The 21,595-nt window shown below is 37.4% G+C and overlaps 1 protein-coding gene across 3 annotated transcripts; it reads left to right on the plus strand.

The window, feature by feature from the left end:
* The first annotated feature begins 872 nt into the window (after positions 1 to 872).
* On the plus strand, positions 873 to 21,255 carry GEMIN2 (gem nuclear organelle associated protein 2). Of its 3 annotated transcripts, XM_043983781.1 has the most exons (10): positions 873 to 1,060; positions 1,433 to 1,517; positions 6,669 to 6,758; positions 7,433 to 7,492; positions 8,369 to 8,482; positions 11,551 to 11,595; positions 13,423 to 13,491; positions 19,374 to 19,484; positions 20,427 to 20,485; positions 20,929 to 21,255. In XM_043983781.1, the coding sequence occupies exons 1-10, from the start codon at positions 939 to 941 to the stop codon at positions 20,966 to 20,968; spliced, it is 795 nt and encodes a 264-aa protein (XP_043839716.1). In that variant the 5' UTR covers positions 873 to 938; the 3' UTR covers positions 20,969 to 21,255. The 3 variants fall into 3 exon arrangements, with proteins under 3 accessions (XP_043839716.1, XP_043839715.1, XP_043839717.1); XM_043983780.1 differs by lacking the exon at positions 20,929 to 21,255 and having other exon boundaries at positions 20,427 to 20,813; XM_043983782.1 differs by lacking the exons at positions 13,423 to 13,491; positions 20,929 to 21,255 and having other exon boundaries at positions 20,427 to 20,813.
* The last annotated feature ends 340 nt before the right edge of the window (positions 21,256 to 21,595 follow it).

A 21,595-nucleotide genomic window follows, 5' to 3' on the forward strand; every position in this document is an offset into this window, starting at 1 on the left:
TTACTCAAGGGTTACAATCTAGCTAATCAGAATGCAGTGTTCCGACCCCTCTTCCTTATATGGATACAACTCTGGAGCGGACCTTATTGAGACCAGGGCTCCTTGAACCATGTGATTTTGTTAACTTGAGGGGGAGGAGGGGATCTGAGACCTTTGTCCTACAAACAGGTCAGGAGGAGTATGACTGACTGTTATATCCACATTGAGATGAGACAACTACCCATTTTCTCACTATATATATAAACACCTGAGCTATATGTATGCACATTTATTTGTGTATATGTAGCTTAGGGATATATATGTATATGTATATATGTATGAGGCAGCTAGGTGGCATAGTAGAGTGCCAGCCTGAGAATGTGACACTAGTTGTGTGACCCTAGACAAGTCACTTCAACACTATTTGTCTTTAATTAACAGTAATTAAATTTGCTCTGTAAAATGAGTTGGAGAAGGAAATGGCAAACCACTCCAGTATCTTTGCCAAGAAAACTCCAAGTGAAGTCCCAAAGAGCCGGCCACAAGGAAACACAACATAGCACTGACATAATCTGAAGCTGTATCCCCTCTTTCTGAGCAGCGTGGCCGGCCTCTGGTAACAATCTCACGGCAGGAATTAGTCTCCCTGGGAGGAAAAGTGAGTACGAGATACTGGAGATAGCTATTCCTGCCTCGCTGTGGACACACTTTCAAGTACCAGTCCCCAAGCATTGTAAAGAATGTAACCCGCTTCGCTTAAAGTCTATTGTAACAGTGATAGCTGGAACCTACCTAAAATCACGCCTGGGGGAATGGGCAAAAGAGAGAAGGGGGAAGGGAAGCGGAACGAGCTATTCTAAGCGCATGCGCTAGGCCTGTACGTTGCGCGTGTGCAGAGAGGAGCTTGCCTGGCCTTATCCCACAACTCAGCTCGGCCACATCCCCGAGGTCGAGGCACTATGGAGTCGGCCGTGGAGGAGCTGATGCCCCGCCTCTTACCTGTGGAACCCTGCGACTTGGCAGAAGACTTCGACCCCTCCGTGCCACCTCGGACGCCCCAGGAGTACTTGAAACGGGTCCAGTGAGTGGCGTGGCTCGGAGCCTTGGGCCTCAAGCGCGTCCCCCCTCCCCCACTCAGGACGGGGTGTGGGTGGAGTCTTCCTAACCCCGGCTCCCCCTCACGCGCCCGCCTGCCCTCGCCGACGTGGCGGGGGCGGCTCGCGGGGGCGGGGGGCGCCACGTCCTAAGCCCCGGGCCTCCTTCTTGAGCCGAGGAGCCGCGGCCCTAGGGCGGCTGCTGGGCGCGCCCGGCCTGGGGGTCAGAGTCCCTCGGTTGCTGGGAGGCCGGGTTTATTGCAGAGCGAATTTCCCCAAACCCATCCTCCAATTAAAAATGCAATCAGGGAACGAATTAATTCTGAAACGAAAAGTTTAAAAAAAAAATTCACTCGTAGGCTTGAAGCAGCACAATGTCCAGATGTTGTGGTGGCACACATTGACCCAAAGAAGTTGAAAAGGAAACAAACAGTGAATGTTTCGGTGGGTTTTACGAAATGTGTTATTAAGCGTTTTTTCCGGTTAAGTAGTGGAAACGTCTTCCCTTAGAGATTCGCAGCTTAATTAAATATTAGACCTTTTATGCGTTCATTTTAAAGCCTTCAGAATAATCAGGTCCGAGAGTTTATTCAGGTATCCTCAGAGATGACAGTTCATCTTGGTAGCTGTATTTATATGTATATAATGCCACCCTTGAAGTCTCCACTATGCAAGTGTATAAACTTGTGCCGGGAAGATTTATAACTGGAGTCAGAAGTCAAATTAAGCCTTTACATATTTGGTGGCAGGCACTGTGCTAAGGTTCTGGGGATACAGAGAAAGGTAAAAACAGCCCCTGTTCTCAAGGAACTCACAGTTTTTAAGTCCCTGGCTCTGCCATGATTTCATCAGCTGTAATATTATTGGCCTTTTTTTAAGGGTTCATTCCAGTTGTAAAATTGTCATTCAGTGGATTAAGTCCTTTGAGGCAGCTGGGACCAACCTAGAGTCAAGAAGACCTAAGTTCAAATCTACTCTCAGACACTATATGTAATCCTGGGCAAATCACTTAACCTTGGTCTACCTCACTTTCCTTATTTGTAAAATGAGGATAATAGAACCTACTTTATTTTTTGTCAGCTATATTAGCAAAAAACTGTAAATACTAGCTATCATTACCATTATTATGTGCATATATCATTCATATTATCTTGAATGGTATCCAACTAGGTTTAATTACTAGAAGTGCTAGAATAATAATAATAATTATACACACACTTTACAAGCTCTGAGGCAAGTAGCAAGGTAGATAAGTTTCGACTACATTAGTGGTATTGCCTTTGGCACATACCCCTACTTTTTCTTAGGATTGTAGATCTAGATATGCAAGGGACCTTGGAGACTTCTAATCCATCCCTCCTTTTACAGGTAAGGAAATTGAGGCCCAGAGAAGTTATGTGATTTGTTCAGAATCACAGCTAGTAATTGGCAGAACTGGAATTTGAATTCAGATCCTGTGACTCTTTAGTGCCGTTTCCACTGTAAGACACTGAAGAGAGCAGCTTCAAAAGTCTTTTAACCCTCAGAAACATTTTGCTCTGATCTACAGTGAAAATTTGTCCAACTCCGAGTGTTGGGCTTAAATGCATTTTATGTGTGTATTTTTAAAGTAATTTCTTTTGTATCTTCAGTAACTATTTTGAGGATGGTTTTTCATTTAACAAACATTTATGAAATACCTCCTTTGCGCAATCTACTTGAACTAGGCATAGATACAGAAATAAATAAAACATAATCTTTACCTTCCAGGATGATTTATAATTATATTTGCAGCAGACACAGCAGAATGGCAAGCTTTTCTCCCAAAAGAATAAGCCAATTTTGAGAATTAAAACTTTTGTCTTATTAAGACTATATACTCCTGAATAAAGCACTGGCCCTGGGTTCAGGAGGACCTGAGTTCAAATCGAGCCTCAAATACCTGACACTATCTGTGTGACCCTGGGCAAGTCACTTAACCATCATTGCCCCAGGAAAAAAAAAACAAAAAACAAAACACAAAGACTATATGCTCTAGTATGGGTAAGCCAGCTTTTGTTTCCTATTGTCATATAATATATGGCAATATAGAAGTAGTGACTAATAATTTGTAGAAGAAATAGAGTTCTAGAAAAAGCATTGATTATGGAGTCAGAAGGCTGCTATTTAAATTCCAGTCCTACTACTTTACCTGTGTGAACTTGGGCATTCTTGGGACCTATTTTCTTAGTTAAAACAAGGTTAGACCACATGATCTCTAAGGTCCCTTTTAGCTATGTAATAATGGTATGGGGCTTTTCACTTAAACTTTATGTGGATAGTAGGTAAAGTATATATTGTGAGTGTTGATTTTTGAAATCAGTACTATAAATACTCTTTGAATTTTAAAATATCTGTTAAGCATCTGCTATGTCCAAGGCATTGTGGCAAGCACTAGGAGAACAAACACAAAAAATAGTCCCTGTCCTCAAGGACTTACATTTTTAGTGATTGTTTATTGGCTGAAAGATGTTATTAGTAGGCATTTCACAGAATTTGATCAAAAAGACATTTAGTTATGTAGTCTGACTCTTTAACAGTATGCCATCTTATATAATTATGTCATTTTATTAGCAACAGGAACCCCCCCCCCAAGTATCTTAAGATAACCTCTTGTCACTTTAAACAAGTTCCTTATGTGTGTATTTTAATCCAAGATAGCCTACAATTTCTTTTCAAAAGACAGTAGTGGACAATAGTGAGTTAGCATGCTGATCTACCCTGTTAAGTGGGGGTGCTTCATTTCAAATAAATTCTCTAAATAATTGTATGAACTATTTCTATGCTCCATCAGAATAACAGACTAATGACAATAGAGGTTTTTTTTTTAACTAAACCTATGATTTCATTATTGTAGGGTACTCCTGGGTGAGGAATCCCCCTTATCAATCAATGTAGGTATGCAACTTTAACTTTACAGTCTTTAACTTTATAGTCTAAAAGAGTCACCCTGGGGACAGTGAGAGGTTAAGTAGTTTGCCCAGTCACAAAGCCAGTTTGTGTCAGAGGTAGGGATTTGAACCTAGATCTTCCTGATAAGGCCAGCTCTCTTTCCACTAAACCACACTATACCTTACTAAGTAGAAGGTTAACATTTAAAGTCATTTTCAATATGTTGGATTAAATTTAGGGCATTTATTATTAATACTAGATCTTGGGATTGGGGGAGCTTAGAAACAACTCAAGAGGTCATGTAATGTAGACTATTTCTCTACTTCTAGGTAAGCACCTAAATGTAAGCCCTTATATGCTTTCTTTTAAACATCTTTTCCTGCCATATGTTGGACTTGTACCGTTTTTTTTAAAGTGCCTCTTAAAAATCCAGACAGTAGCTGTCATCCAGAGACCAGCCAAAGTTTGTTTATCAAAGGTTGGCTACCAAGTGTTTTTTGGATTTGGGGTCTGTCTCCTTCCTTCCTTCTTTCCTTCCTTCCTTCCTTCCTTCCTTCCTTCCTTCCTTCCTTCCTTCCTTCCTTCCTTCCTTCCTTCCTTCCTTCCTTCCTCCTTCCCTCCCTCCCTCCTTTCTTCTTTTCTTCCATTCTTTCTTCCTTCCTGCCTTTCTTCCTTCCTTCCTTCCTTCCTTCCTTCCTTTCTTTCTTGTTTTTTTGCCATAACAACCAATCAGATGATCTATGAAAGAAGACATTAAGGTTTAACACAGTTAATAACTTAATGGATTCCTGAAATATAGAAACATAAATATTTACTTAGGGTAGTGGAGAGAATGCTACATTTGAAAGTCAGAGGACCAGGATTTAAATCTTAGCTTGGCCCCTTACTATGTACCTGACAAGTCACTTAACCTTTCTGACCCTTAGTTTCCTCATCTGGAAAATAAGTGACTTGTATTAGATGGCCTCTAAAGTACCTTTTCACTTTCCATTTATGATCCAATCTTAATTTCTTATTTTTCCTTCTATATAGCTATATATAGATTTTTTTTAATAGATCTATATCCTTCCCTTTTACCTATGCTCCTTCATCCTTAACCTTCATTTGATCCTGCCATCCATGCTATTTCTCTTTCCTTTGTGGCTTAAACTCCTTGAGAAAATCATCTACATTAAGTTCCTCCGCTTTTCTTTTACTCTCTTCTAAACCCTCAGCAACCTAACTTCTGACCTCATCAGTCAATTTAAACTGCCCTCTCCAAAGTTATCAGTGATCTCTGCATTGCCAAATCTAATGACATTTTCTAAATCCTAATCCTTCTTCACCTCTCTGAAGCATTGACATTGTTGATCACCTTTTATTCCTAGATACTCCTCAAGGTTTTCATGACATTGCTGTTTCCTGGTTCTCCTCCTGTCTGAACACTCCTCAGTTTTCTTTGCTGGTTCTTCCTGTCATACCCACTAACCTTGGGTATTTCCTAAGACTGTCCTGAGTTCTACCCTTTTTTTCACTCTATAATATTTTACTTGGTTATCTCATCAGCTCCCATGGGTTCAATTGCTATTTCTATGCAGATGATTCTCATATCTATATTTCTTGCTCTAGTCTTTCACCAATTACAGTCCCACTTCACTTTCTGCACATCTTCAACTGAATGTCCCATAACATCCCAGATTCAGCATGTCCAAAACAGAACTCATTATCTTTTCTCTCAAACCTTTGCCCCTTCTGAGCTTTTCTATTAGTCAAAGGCAGCACCAACCTTCAGTCACCCAAGACACCATAGTATCATCCTCAACACCTCCCTCCACACATCTAATTTCATCATTTCTGTCTTTACAACTCATATATGCTGTCTTCCCACTATTAACAGTCACAACTCTAGTTCTGCTCCCCTATCATCTCTCATTTCAACTACAGTAATAGCCTTGTAATTAGTCTTCTGCCTTGTCTCTCCCCACTCTAATCTATCTTCCATTCAGCTGTCAAAGTGATTTTTTTTTTCCTAAAACATGGGTCTGAGCATGTCATCCTACTCCTCCCCCCTCCCCCACCATCCTCCACTGTGTATTCCTGTGGCTCCCTCCAGGAGCCTCCAGGATCAAATAAAAATTCCTTGTTATCATTTAAAGCTCTTTATAACCTGGCCTGTACCTTCTTTTCTCCTCTCCACACTCTGTGATCCATCTACGCTGGCCTTTTTAGAACTTCTCAAACATGAAATTCCATCTCTATCCCTTTGTACTACCTGCATTTTTCCTCTCCTGCTTCCCCAACTCCCATACTCCCATGCTCTGCCTCTTCACCTCTACCCTTGATTTCCATGGCTTCCTTTTAAGACTCTGTTCATCCTACCTTCTGTAGGAAACCTTTTCCTGGTTCTTCCCCCAAACCTCACCCCCACCACTTCCAAGTCCCTTCCCCTCTCAGGTTACCTTCCCATCTGAACATTGTATATACCTTGTATGTATGTAGTTATTAACATGTTGATTTCTCCATTCAGATGTATTCTTATTGAGGGCAGGAACTATTCTTACCTTTCTTTGTATCTTTAGCACTTAGCACAGCACCTGGCACATGATAAGTACTTAATAAATACATACTGGCTGTGTAATATTCTTGGAGTTATCAGATTCTTGTTATGACATTATTGGTGTAACATTTTTGGGCTATGTTTTCTAGCTTTCAGGATGCCAGCCTGCTCCTGAAGGATATTCCCCAACACTTAAATGGCAGCAGCAACAAGTAGCACAATTTTCAACTATTCGCCAGGTAATTTTAGTTAATTGTCCGAGTAAACTCTCCCCTCAGATATATTTCTTCTTTATACTCAATTAGAAAAATAGGATTCATAACTTTTAAATCTAAAGGTCATTGTTTTATTTATAAATTAGATGCTAAATAGTTATAGAATTACAAGATATTATAAGCTATGCAAGCAAGTTTTACTACTAACTGTTAGTACTCTTCTTCCCTCCTCAAATTATCTTAGATTTACTTTTATCTCTTTGCATATGGTTTATTTTTTTTTCTTTTTTTTTTGGTGAGGCAGTTGGGGTTAAGTGACTTGTCCAGGGTCACTCACACAGCTAGTAAGTGTTAAGTGTCTGAGGCCGGATTTGAACTCAGGTCCTCCTGACTCCAGGGCCCATGCTCTATCCACTGCGCCACCTAGCTGCCCCGTGCATATGGTTTCTTCCAATAGAATATAAACTCCCTCGACAGCAAGAAATGCTCTTTTTTGGGGGGGGGGATCCCCATGGCCAAATATAGTCTCTTAGACACAGTAGGCACCTAACAAATACTGGATTTAATTACTAGTGTTTTTGTAAAACTTAATTTTTTTATTATATGTAGTCAGTTCCTTCATGTGTACCTATTTTGTTTGACTAGCATTAAATAAGTTAAAAAAGAAAATTTTAATTGTCATTTTTTTCCTCTCTTAGAGTGTGAACAAACATAGAAATCACTGGAAATCACAACATTTGGATAGCAATGTCACCATGGTATGTGGTTCTCTCAGTATTCTCTTATTATATGTTAATTTGTATTTATTACCAACCATGGGAAAAAAATTGACTTTTTTTGGGGGGGGGTGAGGCAATTAGGGTTAAGTGACTTGCCCAGGGTCACACAGCTAGTAAGTGTCAAATGTCTGAGGCCGGATTTGAACTCAGATACTCCTGACTCCAGGGCCGGTGCTCTATCCACTGCGCCACCTAGCTGCCCCCAAGAATTGACTTTTGCAAAATTTTCACTCTCTTCCCTTATATACCATTGTCATTCTCTGTGTCTATAAATTGCAAGCATCAGTAATCTGAAAAAATAAAGGATCGGTGATGTGGTATAGTATTTTAATCCATGGCTTCCCCCACCCCCAGCCCAAAGTCTTTAAACCTTGAAGTTGATGGGTCTTTCCTCATGTTTATGGACTCTTAGTTTGGCATTATTTTGAGATGTGAAATATGTCTTCAGCATTTAGAGAGGCCTTAAAATAAGCTTCTTAGGTTTTGCTATTGAGTAAATTTTTGAAATTTCAATAATAGTGCCATAAAGAAGAACCAGGTGTTCTAACCAGTACCTTTGTAAAGCTTAGCATGTAGATTAGGAAGAGACACTTCTCCAACCCTGTCACCAAAACAGGGGTCCAATGCTATTTGGCATATGCCTTACATTCATAAAAGGATAGAATGAAGGGAGAAGTTTGAGAGGCTTCAATGAAGGAAACTTAGGCTTTAGCATCTCAGTTTGAGTATGAGAAATGGGTTTATGGTAAATTTTCAAACTATTTTACAGTAAGGTATATTCTATCTTGCAAAATTCTGAAGGTTGTTAGTATGCCCAGTAACTTGCTAAAAGTAAACTTTTTCCACATCTTTCAGCCAAAATCTGAAGATGAAGAAGGTTGGAAAAAATTTTGTCTGGGTGAAAGATTATATGCTGAAGTGTCTGTTGCAACAGCTACAGGTGAAAATCCAGGAATAGATTATGTGCAGGTAGGTGATGTATTTAAGATGGCATAATCATGATGGCCCTAATTTCTGTTTTATTTTCTAAACAAGAACACTTTTTTAAAAATTTAATAAGTAACATAATGAGCCACTTCAGGGTGTCCTGAAGCAGCAAGTTGGTTTAGTGGATAGAGCACTAGACCTGCAGTCAAGAAGACCTGAGTTCAAATCTAGCCTCAGATACTCACTATCTTCATGATCTTAGGCAAGTAAATTAACCTTTGGCCATGTTTCCTCAACTGAAAAATGTGGATAATAACAGCACCTCTGACAGTAATTGAAATAACTAACTCCTAATAGTAACATGCAGCATACATATAACTCTTTTTTAAATTGTTTTCAGTCTCTTGTTTCATCTTTACAATATTCATATGAAGTTGATAGGGTTACTTGACAGAATTCTTGTTTCTTTAAAACATAGAATGATTAATTAACATGACTTGGTCAAACAGTATTATCAGTAGAGAAGAAACCAAAAAATCCAGTTTACCTATTATAGGACCTAATGCTTTTTTCATCATATTGTCTTCTACTGAGTTTCATGTCTACATATATAAAAATAAAAAATCTAATTAAAGCAACATATTCAGATCCACATAAGTCAATATGACTACACCATTTAATTAGGATCATATAATATTTTTCCTTTCTTACATATTTAATAAATCCTTAGAATCAGAATTACAGAAGAAACCTCAAAGGCTGTCTTGCCCAAAATAATTCATGAGTTAGTTCCAGTCTGACTGCCATTACATGTTTATGTAGATTTGAGCTATTATAATTTTTTTTTTTTTTGGTGGGGCAATGGGGGTTAAGTGACTTGCCCAGGGTCACACAGCCAGTAAGTGTCAAGTGTCTGAGGCCGTATTTGAACTCAGGAACTCCTGAATCCGGGCCGGTACTTTATCTACTACACCACCTAGCCACCCGGCTATTATAAATCTTAAAGAGTAGCATACTATATGATTGACCTATTAACAAGAAGTAAATGGGAGTACCTTCTCTGTGCTAAGCACTCAATAAATACAAAAAATATATAAAATATATTCCCTTCTCCCCAGAAGCAACAATATATTTGGAGAGACAAGTTTAAAACAGGAGAAATGACTTAAAGAACAATTATACTATAGAATGTATGTGACAGAATATTTATGCTTATTTGAAAAGTTACCATTGATAAAACCAAGCTGCTTACTACTGAAAAACCTATTTGGAAAAACAAGACAGAAAAATAATGCTATTTATTTTTTACACTTCATAATTTTGCTGTTAATATATTTTGTGTTTTTTATTTAATTTTTCAGAACACTTCCACATCTTTTATCTAATGGTAGTGCTTGGAATTAAGATAAATAAGTATTTATTTTCATTTTACAGTGAAGAAACGGAAAAATAGCAGGGTCATGACTTGCCTAGGATTATAGAGCAAGTTAGTGGTAAAGCATGGCTGGATCTTTTCACAACTCCACCAACAGTGGATTAGCATCCCAGCTTTCCTACATCTCCTCCAACATCCAATATTTCCTTTTTTGTTATATTTGCTACTCTGATAGGTGTGAGGTGATACCTCAGGAGTTGTTTTAATTTGCATTTCTCTGATCAGTAGTGATCTAGAGCATTTTTTCATATGATTATAGATAGCTTTGATTTCTTGGTCTGAAAACTATCTGTTTATATCCTTTGACCATTTATCAATTGTGGAATGACTTGTATTTTTATAAATTTGACTCGGTTCTCTATATATTTGAGAAATGAGGCCTTTATCAGAGATGATTGTTTCAAAAATGCTTTCCCAGTTTTCTGTTTCCCTTGTAATCTTGGTTACATTATTTTTGTTTGTGCAAAAACTTCTTAATTTTATTTAATCAAAATGATTTATTTTACATTTTGTAATGCTCTCCCTATCTTCTTTGATCTATAAATCTGACAGATAAACGATTCCATACTCTCTTAATTTGCTTATGGTATCATCCTTTAATGTGTAAATCATGTATCCATTTTGACGTTATTTTAGTATATGGTATGAGATGTTGGTATATACCTAGTTTCTGCCATACTATTTTCCAGTTTGCCCAGCAGTTTTTAATACCTTTTTTTTTTTGGGGTGAGACTATTGGGGTTAAGTGACTTGCCCAGGGTCACACAGCTAGTAAGTGTTAAGTGTCTGAAGCCGGATTTGAACTCAGGTCCTCCTGACTCCAGGGCCAGTGCTCTATCCACTGCGCCACCTAGCTGCCCCAATGCCCAGCAGTTTTTGTCAAATAATGAGCTTTTGTTCCAAAAACTTGAATCTTTGGGTTTATCATATGCTAGATTATTATAGGCATTTACTATAGTGTAATTTTTACCTATGCTATACTTGAAGCCTTCTTGATTGAATCTAACCTTCTTCTATCATAGGGTTTTTGTGAAAAAAGCACTTTATAAATCCAAAACAAAGCTATGATGTGAGCCATTATTGAGTATGAAATATAAACTTTATGTAATATATATATAAAGAGGAGGAAAGTATGCACCTGATATAAAATAAAGATATCACAGCTTTTCTAAGGGCAAGTTGGGTTTTTTTGTTTTGTTTTTTTGGGGTTTTTTGTTTTTTGCTGGGCAATGGGGGTTAAGTGACTTGCCCAGGGTCACACAGCTAGTAAGTCAAGTGTCTGAGGCCGGATTTGAACTCAGGTACTCCTGAATCCAAGGCCGGTGCTTTATCCACTGCGCCACCTAGCCGCCCCGGCAAGTTGGTTTTTTTAATTGAATTATTAAAATACAGAAGTATTGCTTTTCAAAAGAATATTCCATTTTTGTCTCCACACGTTGCTATTTTTGGCTACTAGAAAGATACTGCATTTTTAAACAAATGCTTAATTTTTGAGAGGTCATTGTTTTCTTATGCATCATTAGCATGTTGTAATAGACTAAAAATCAAGAGTATGAAAAACATTTTTTACATTTTTCATTATTTCTATGTATAGAAAGTTCCCCAGTAAAAACAAAAACTTTATATTGTCATTCATCATATTTTATTGCTGTCTTTTTTTTTCCCCCCCCCACAGATCGGCTTTCCTCCCTTGCTTAGTATTGTTAGCAGGATGAATCAGGTAAAACTCATCTTAATTTAAGATAAATGAAATCTTTCTTACAATAAAATGTGTTTTTATACACATGTATGTATATACACATGTTTGCAATATATATGTAGTACTGGGTAAAAACATGGTTCAATTAAATTTTAACTTTATGACTTAGAACTGAGCCATAGAAACAAAGCCTTAAGAATTAAGTATTTACATATACATATGTGTATACACACACACACACATATGTTTATATAAGTGAATGTTAAGATGACACAATATGACAGCTAACCTTGTAGCCAAGTTCAAGGCTGCCTCTAACACACAATAGATATGTGACCCTGGCCAAGTCATTTAACATTCTCAGTGGTCCAGGCAACTCTCTACATGGGTAAGGGGAGTTTCCTTACCTGGGGTTTTCCTACACTAATAAAACTACATGCCCAGACCAAAATAAATAAATATTCACATGAATGTGTGTTTATTTTATACATATGTGTCTATGGATTACATTTCACTTATAATTATTTATAGTTTCTACATTAATAAAAGAAAAGCTGATTCTTTGGTTCTCAAATTTTTCATAAACTGATGTTCCTTTTTTATTTTTTTAACTACTAAGCTATATCCAATAATAATTTTACTTTTATTTTCATTACCCATTAGTATTAAGTACAATAAGGAGAAAGAAATTGAAAAAAGGAAATAAACCATTCTGTTAAATGTAATTCATAGTAACAGCTTTAACTTTTTTTTAGTTTGAATGAAATTTTCTAGGAGTGCTTAGGAAACTCGAGATCAAATACTTCTTGTTGTAAACAGTAGTTGAAAATTATATAATAGCAAATACTGAATGCTTTAATGTTTGCAAAGATTTTACAAATACTATCTCATTTATTCCTCAAAGCCCTGGGAGCTAGGTACTGTTATTATCTCCCATTTTACAGATGGGGAAACTGAGGCAACAGTTAAGTGACTTGCCTGGTGCCACACAACTAGTAAGTGTCTGAGGATGGATTTCAGATCAGGTCACTCTGCCTACAGGTTCAGCACTGTAACTACTTTGCCACCTAATTGCCTCAAAAAACTCTAGCTCCATACATATTGCAGAGACTTACTTTCCTATTATGTTGTGGGTTTATTCCTTGATATTGGACTCATGTCCAAGTCCCATGTATATCATTCCAGCCTTGTAAAAAATGTTCTTTCAAGAAAAAAAAAATTAGTACGTGTCATAAAGCATTATCTTCAATAGTATTTAATGAATTCTAGCTTTTATATTTTTAAAGACTAATGAAACTATTTCATCATTAAAAGTTTGATCAACTTGAATTGGAGTAATCGATAAGTCTAAGGTATTTTTTCAAAGGTGTCTTTTTACTTCCCTTCTTACCCCCCATTGACATAGATTTCTTTAGATATCTCTATATTCATCTTTACAGAGTATGAAACTTAAGCCTAAATAATAGTTGAAAACTGGAACAATGAATATATCATTGACGGATTCTCTTGAGCCTAGTCCTTATGTAATCATCTAATCCAAACTAGTTATAGTACAGATGCTGTCTTCCTGTGAAGTGCATAAAGAAATAATATATAGGGGCGGCTAGGTGGCACCGGCCCTGGATTCAGGAATTCCTGAGTTCAAATCCGGCCTCAGACACTTGACACTTACTAGCTGTGTGACCCTGGGCAAGTCACTTAACCCCCATTGCCCCACAAAAAAGAAAAAGAAAGAAAGAAAGAATATATATTCCACATAAAAAATACTGACAACTAAAAAACTTAGATGCTAAAAATGTCTCAGATATTCAATATTTTTTCACTGATAAAATTTCTTGTTTTTAAAAGGCAACAATAACTAGTGTCCTAGAGTACCTGATTAACTGGTTTGGAGAAAAAGACTTTACTCCTGAATTGGTATTATTTTTTCTTTCTATTTTCATAATGTAGATTAATTTTAGTTACATGTCTTTATGCTCATATTATGTCTATATTGCCTGTGTGCCTAGTACAAGTGTAAAATAATTTGGGTATTTTAAAAACAGAACAATTCCAAATGAAGTGTCATCCTTCAAAATAGTTTCAAAGGACACTGCATTATTTTAAACATTTCTGGATTTCCTCTTATGGAATTGCCTTTAGAGCCAGTTTATGTAAGATACTCAAGAAAAGTCAGATATTTTATTTTAATTTATGCCTTGGGTTTTTTTTACTGAAAATAAAGTCACCTACTTTATTCACCTCAATACACTTCGAATAACTTTGAATTGTTTACAAAAATCAAAAAAGAAAAGTTTAGCAAAGTGTCATGGCTTTAGTGCTAGGGCCTCAGATCATCTAGTCCACTTCACTTTACAGATGAGAACACTAAAGCCCAGAGAAGTGAATGATTTGCCCAATAATACCCATTTGATAAATCACACAGCCACAATTTAAACCCAGTTTCTTTGACTCCAAATCCAATACTCTTCCAGTGTTGCCTTTAGGATTGTACCATAAAAGACTATCTAGTACAACCCATACTTGAATGCAAAGTTCTTCTGCAGTGTACCCACAAGAAGCCTTTGTTTAAAGACCTCTAGCAAGATGGGATCCACTGCATTTTTTAGTACAGTGGAAAGAGTACTGGTTCTGGAGTCAAGAAGACCTGAATTGATGTCCTCCCTCTAAACCTTATGCTTGTGTGAACTTGGGCACTGCCCCCTGGGCCTCAAGAGGAGGAAAGGTTTCTGAGTGATGGTAATAAAGAGAGTCTGGAAGTGACAATGATGAGTAAGGATTTTGACTGCCCTTCTAGAGCTAGTGATTTGGGGAGCATGAGAAGAGGTCTAACTAGTACTAGAAAGGATGACCAGGAAGGGGAGCAATAGTCTTTTTAATTGTTAAACCTAATGGCCTCTTCTCAATCCAGATCCTTTTTGACCTTAGTGCAGTATTTTAGACAATTGATTCTGGAGCATCCCTACATTTCAGTCTACCCTCCACACAGTTGAGAAGTTAATTTTGCCAAGATCTGATCATGTCACCCACTTTCCTTCCTATGTATTCGATACTGTTTTTGTTACATTATCCTTGTGTCTCCTAGTTGTCCCCTCAGTGTCCTTTGCCACTAACTGTCTTCCACTAACTGTTGGGATATTCAAAAGCTCTGTCCTTGGACCTTCTCTTTTATCTTTATGCTATTAGTCAGTGACCTTATATTCATGTACTTGTTTATCATTTCTATGCAGATAACTTCCAGATATATATAAATCCTAGCCTCCTGAACTTCAGTCCCACACAGGATGTCTTAAAGGCATTATAAACTCAATGGATCTGAAACTGAACTCATTTATCTTCCCTCCCTAGCCCCTAAACTCACTCCCTTTCCAAACTTTCCTATTTCTGTTTCAGCCACCACCACTTCTCTGGTCAGCCAGGTTCAAAATAGAATCTGAGACACCAAAGTAAGAACTAAAGAGGAGCATAGAAGCACATGGTGGATATGAGCAGGGTGCAATATATAACCAAAAATAATCTTTCTTATTAAAAAGTTTTAAATGATGTCATCAAGGAAATTTAACAACAGAGAAGATGGGTTGTTCACATGGCAAAAATGAGGGATGCCAAGTGGACAGCCAGAGAGTTCCACGTGAGAAAGTGAAGCAGGGCTCCACTACATTGGGTGGATCCCCTGTGGCAAATTTGGGGGGGTACATGGATTTGAGTCATAGGATGAACAAACAGTCATGGATAGGTTGTGGTATGCATCACTAGAGGGTACATCAGAATTCATGAGCTTATAGATCTGAGCATTTGTTCTTGCAAAAGACCACAAGATTTCCTTTTATTAATTTTGTTGCAGAGTTATAGGGTGCCTGCATATTTAAGACAGTAAAATAAATTGAAAAGATGGCTCTTTGCTGTTATGGGCTGTTTGGGGTCAGTAAAAATGCTTTACGGTTTTCCCAAAAGCAATTCAATTTGATCTTGAAAAGCTTGGGAAAATATTTAACTAGGCAGAGTTACCCAAGAGCATTCAGGGATAAAAACTTAAAAAGAAGACCACATAGAGCACCAGCCCTGGATTCAGGAGGACCTGAGTTCAAATCCGACCTCAGACACTTAAGACTTACTAGCTGTGTGACCCTAGGGAAGTCACTTAACCCCAATTGCTTCACCAAAAAAAAAAAAAGACCACAAACTATTATAACTGATTTGTCATATCAAGTTCCATAGAACTATCACACTTGGACCCTAAACATCACAGTCCCTGAGGTACTTAGAAAAGAAGTAAGAAATGCCACTGGAGAGAAGCTGGATTGACCAGCACCAAAGCACCTGGATTACATCAAGTATATTTAGAGATCTGTGTCAAAGGCAATTGAGGGAACTCTATGAGACATCTAAAAGAGAAGATACCAAAGATGTAGGGGAAAATCTCCAACCTTGCTGATACTTCATTTCAGCAACTACCAGCCTACATGCCAGTTCTCCCATCTATAAAAAAATTTCAGTGAGGTCATTTATATAAGTAAAATAAAATTTTTTTTAAAAATAAGGGTAGGAGTTTTTTAATCCACTGTGATAAATCACAAAAAGATCAATCAAGAGTATTAAATAAATTAGGCCTGATGTATACTGTATATGGAAAGGACTTATTGGGACAAATATAGAAAATGCTTTTTCCAGCATTTATGGTACACATAATAATCCATTGTATTAAGCCTCAAAACAAGCAGAATACTAATGTATTTCAGAACATAATGCAACAAAATTAGTAATAAATAATATTGTAGTGAACAAAAGGTATAGGCTTCTCTGGAAGTTAAATAACCTATTAAATATCTGAGTATAAGTGGAATTTTTTTGTGTGGGGTAATGAGGGCTAAGTGACTTGCCCAGGGTCTAGTAAGTGTCAAGTGTCTGAAGCTAGATTTGAACTGAGGTCCTCCTGAATCCAGGCCAGTGCTTTATCCACTTCGACACCTGGCTGCCCCCTATAAGTGGAAATTATAAAAAAACAGTAACCAGTAATATAGATGTAGCCAATGTGGTATATATGTTTATATTACCTTCCCCCAAGAAAATGTAAGCTCCTTGAGAGCAACAACTTTTAATTCTTTGATGCTATACTTAGCACAGTTATAGTAGACAAATGCTTGTTGATTGATTTATAATAAAAGTGGTATGATATCAAGCTTAAAACAAGTACTATAAACTTATAAATGAGGAAAAATAAAGACATGATCATATTCAAAGAAAGCCTTTGACAAAATGTAACACTTTTGTTTGGAAATATTATAAAGGAATAATGTTTATAAGTTCATGTTTGAAATTAAAAGGTAATATTCTATACAATAGAGAAATACTAAAACCATTCCTACCTTCTCACCACTCCTCTTTAACAGTTTTAGGGCCCTTAACAATTTATAAGGCATGAAGAGGAAAGGAACAGTTATTGGCAGCAAAATTTAAATATCTCTTCAAATTTCTCCATGATTGCAGATCACAACCCATCCGTAGTCAATCACCTTTTGCAACTTTTATCTGTTACCCAATACTCTCTGCTGATGGAGGTGTTCACTCAATGTGCCAAGGGGAAGGGCCTCGGTCATGAGGTTTCTGAACTCAGTAAATTTTTTTTATAATTTTCAATATAATCTGTTTGTTTTTATAGTCCTGTGTATGTTTTTAAAAAAATTTATCCTAAGAAAGGTACGAAATGATACAAAAAAGATAATGCCCTGCCCCTAAATAGCTTGACACTGAATGTTTAGTTATCTGAGTAGTAAGGAAGAGGCTATAAGTTATTTCTCACTTTTTGTATCAGCCCTAATTCTGTTTTTTTGGGGGGGTCACATTTCTCTAATGACATAATTTCCTGTCATTTAACAAGCATTTGTTTACTATGTGCCAGGCACTGTGCTACAAAGTAAGGTTAAAACAACCCATCAGGGCAGCTAGGTGGTGACGTGGATAGAGGAGGACCTGAGTTCAAATTCGACCTCAGACACTTAACAATTACTGGCTGTGTGACCCTGGGCAAGTCACTTAACCCCAATTGCCCACACACACACACACACACAGACCCATCAGCATGCAAATAACTGGGTACATAAGAGAGTGTGAGTGTAGATTGTAAGCTGAAAAGGGGAGGAATTGGAAACCAGAAAAAGTTTCCTGCATAAGGGTCAACTTGAGCTGAGTCTAGAAAGAAGCCATGAAAACCAGGAGGAAGGAGGAAGGCGGCACTGAAGAGGTGAAGGGACACAAGTACAAAAGCAGAGTTGAAATAGGATGTTCCAAGAACTGTAAGCTAGCTAGTGTAGGCAGACCATAGAGTATGTGAAGGGGAGTACAAAGTGTAGTACAACTGGAAAGGTAGGAAGGGTCTAGGTTATTAAAGAGCTTTAAATGCCCTATAGGAGTTTATATTTGAACCTGGTAATAAGAAACCATTGGAGCTCATGGCAGGTGGGGGGGAAGTATGTTCAGATCATATGACTCAGGAAAGTCAATTTCTCAGTCCTCCAGGCTACTAAGCCTACATATTACTGATAAGGTACCAGTCTATACAGGTAGATAGTTTCCTTCTTAGGGAGTTTTTTAAGCCAGTAAAATCAGAGGCCCATTCCCTATCTCCTATGATTTATTTGCAGCAAAAAACATTGTTTATTATTTTTACCACATTGTTCAAGCTGGAAGAAACCTTAGAGAAAATCTGAAATGACCCTTTCCCTCTCCCTTCTATCCCTTCACTAAATTTTGCAGATGAAGAAGCTGAGGTTGAAGGAGGTAGTGATTTACCAATTCCGGGACCTTTGGTTAGACCACAGATCTTTATAAAAGGCTCAGCAATTATAGTGTCTTTCTCCACCACCCCCAATTTTATAATAAGATAACAGAGTTCAAGGAGATTGTGGTTCATGCAAGGTTACACAGCAAATAAGTAGAAATTAGGATTTAAATTAAAATATTCTGATTCTAAGACCAGCATTCCACCCAGTGTACCATAGGAAACATATCCCTGAAGTAGTGAAACACATGTTAAGAACTTGTAGATAGTAGATGGTGGAGGAAAGACATTAAACGCACAGAGCTCCTGATACAGTTACCCCAAAAACAGCAATAAAAGAACCCCATGAGCAGAAAAGCCCACAAAAATATGGGCTGAGATTATTTTCCAGCCATAGATAGATTAAACGGGGTTGTGCTGAGCTGTGAGTTAAAGCCCAAACCCGCGATCACTCCAACTGAGACCCCAGGCATGCTGCACCAGAGGAACTTAACCCCATAGCCTCTGAATCAGCTGCAGCACCAGTGTCTTCTGGAACTGAGCTTGCAGTCAGGTGAGAGGGCTGAACGGCTGGCCGGGGGGAAAAGTGCAAGGGTGTTAGCGGGACCTAGGGAGGAATTAGGCTGTCCCACCCCAGTGGAGAACCAGGAGGAAATCTTAAGTGGTGGGAGGCCCAGGTGGGGGTGAGGCACAGGCTCGTAGAAACTAAAAACCACCACAGTGCTCTGCTGGCTGGTTAACTAGCAAGTTGGCTTGAGATTTTTGGACCAGAGAGAGGAAAAAAAAAAAAAAAACCTGCCCTCAATCCAAAACACCTGGGACCCTCTGAAGCTGGGGACAGTAGTGTAGCCTAGGAGCAGGGCCCCCCCAGTGGGGAGTTAAAAGTCAAGTAAAATATGGCAAGATGAGCAAGCAAAGAAAGTTAAGAACTATAGGGGAAAAAAAGAACTTATATAGTACTTTATTAAATACTTATGTATACACATGCATGCAAACTATAACTAAATTTTAATTCATTCAGGGAAGATGGCTGTATGCTTTGTTAGCTTGTCTTGAAAAACCATTATTACCTGAAGCTCATTCATTAATTAGGCAACTTGCAAGAAGATGCTCTGAAGTGAGATTTTTAGTGGTGAGTAACAACTTTCTATTTCAAATGATGTCTTAAATTTGTGTATTGCTTTAGTTTGTAGAGCACTTTGATGTATTTTATATTATCAGAAAACCACTAATTAATTTACCCTAGATGCTGATGGAAAGTTTAAATGAAAAAATAAATTGAAGTATACACTGAATTATGTGAGTTTTTCCTAATTCATAATTTCACTGGCTTAGCTATTTCAGTGTTCTTTAGTGAAGAATTGAACTAGATGTTTGACATGTATAAAAATCTTAGTGTCAATCCTCCTAATGCATAAATAACAACATTTATACTTGAACTACTATACTCAACATCATTATGAATCATCTTTCCCTAGTCTGCCTTGTTAAGAAGAAAATCTTCTAAGTTCTCTCATGTGCTCTTCCAATTAAGTATCATGCTATATAAACTAGGACAAACCCTTAGAATCTAGGGGCTTCTAATCCAGGTTTTCAGTTTTCATGATTATGAATCTTCTTCATCCACTGACCTTCATGATATAGGTGACACAAAATTTATTAGGATATGGGTTTTAAGTTATATCTCCTTAGCAAGAGGCTAGAGAAATATCTTCCAAGCTTTCAGGTCCAGAATTGTTTTTATCAGTAAGATTTCCTTTAGGACCCTTTCAAACAAGACATTGACTCAGCAGTATTATCTTTCCCCTTCAAGGATTTTCCCCTATCCTGTAATAGCATAAACAGTAACTTCTTCTGAATGCTTTTTTGCGTTTTGGGGGGGGGGGGTTGTGTTTGTTTTTGCTGGACAATGAGGGTTAAGTGACTTGCCCAGGGTCACACAGCTAGTAAGTATCAAGTGTCCGAGACCAGCCACCTAGCTGCCCCTGAATGTTTCTTTTTATCTTAAAGAGGAAATTTGGCGCAACTCAGAAAACAGAAATAAAAGATATTTTTATTTTCCTCTTTTTTCTAGGAGAGTAAAGAAGATGAACGAGTACCTGCTTTGAATTTATTAATCTGTTTGGTGAGCAGGTATAGTGAAAGCTTTTTGTTTTTCATTTTGTACGTTGTAAAAGTGCTATAAATGATTATTCATATGTGTGTACACATGTATTAAACATGTCTGTATTCTATTTTTTAAACATGTGTTGGCTATGTGATCATTTTAAAGAAGCTCAAATGTTAAGAAAGTTTAATTAATAGTAAATTGGGAAATCATAAAATGGCATGCCTGTTATATACTTTCTTAGCAAACATTTTGTTGAGTTTTAAAAGAAATACCTTTTGTAATTAGATTGTCAACTTGAAAGTCTAGAATATATACGTACTTTGAGAGTACAAAATTATCCTAGTCCTTTAAACAAGTTTAAGATACCAGCTTGTTGTGGTCACTAGTGATTTTTATGTCATTGCTTTGTGTGATGGTTATCATCATCTACATTTTTCTCCATGAGTCCTAAAATTTATCTTAATAGGTATTTTGATCAGCGTGACCTGGCTGATGAACCATCTTGATATAAAAGCAATCTTCAACAATAGAATACTTACAATGGAACAGAAACAAGCAACGTTACCTCTGTGCAAGCCAAACAGCCCCCGTGAAGACAGGTTTCATCAAAATTTCAGTGTTGTGTAAGAATCTTAAATTTGATATCTGTTACTGAAATTGATGTCTATAGCAAGAGTGATGTGTTTTAAAAGACTAAATTGGCTGAGCACTGTCACACAGCAATTAGTTTTGTTTAAAAGTGTCTCCCCATTACAAACCTTTCAGAAAGATTAAAATCATTCAATAAGTGAAATGCCTTGTATAAGAACTTTTTTAAAGTAATAAAATATTTTATTAAGTTCTTAAATAATGAACGCTAAAAGATAATTGATGGAAATAAGTTTTAAAAGTCCTTTTGCTGAAAGTGAGATTTGGACACTAAGACCTCATTGAGGGGCAGCTAGGTGGCACAGTGGATAAAGCACCAGCCCTGGATTCAGGAGGACCTGAGTTCAAATCTGGTCTCAGGCACAACACTTACTAGCTGTTTGACCCTGGGCAGACCCCATTGCCCCGCCCCACCCCCCAAAAGCTCATTGACCAAAATAAAGTCAAAAAGTAAAACCAGAAGTGATTTATAAAGATAAGACATG

The sequence above is a fragment of the Dromiciops gliroides genome, chromosome 2 (genome assembly GCF_019393635.1).
Source record: "Dromiciops gliroides isolate mDroGli1 chromosome 2, mDroGli1.pri, whole genome shotgun sequence".
NCBI classification, from domain to species: Eukaryota; Metazoa; Chordata; class Mammalia; order Microbiotheria; family Microbiotheriidae; genus Dromiciops; species Dromiciops gliroides.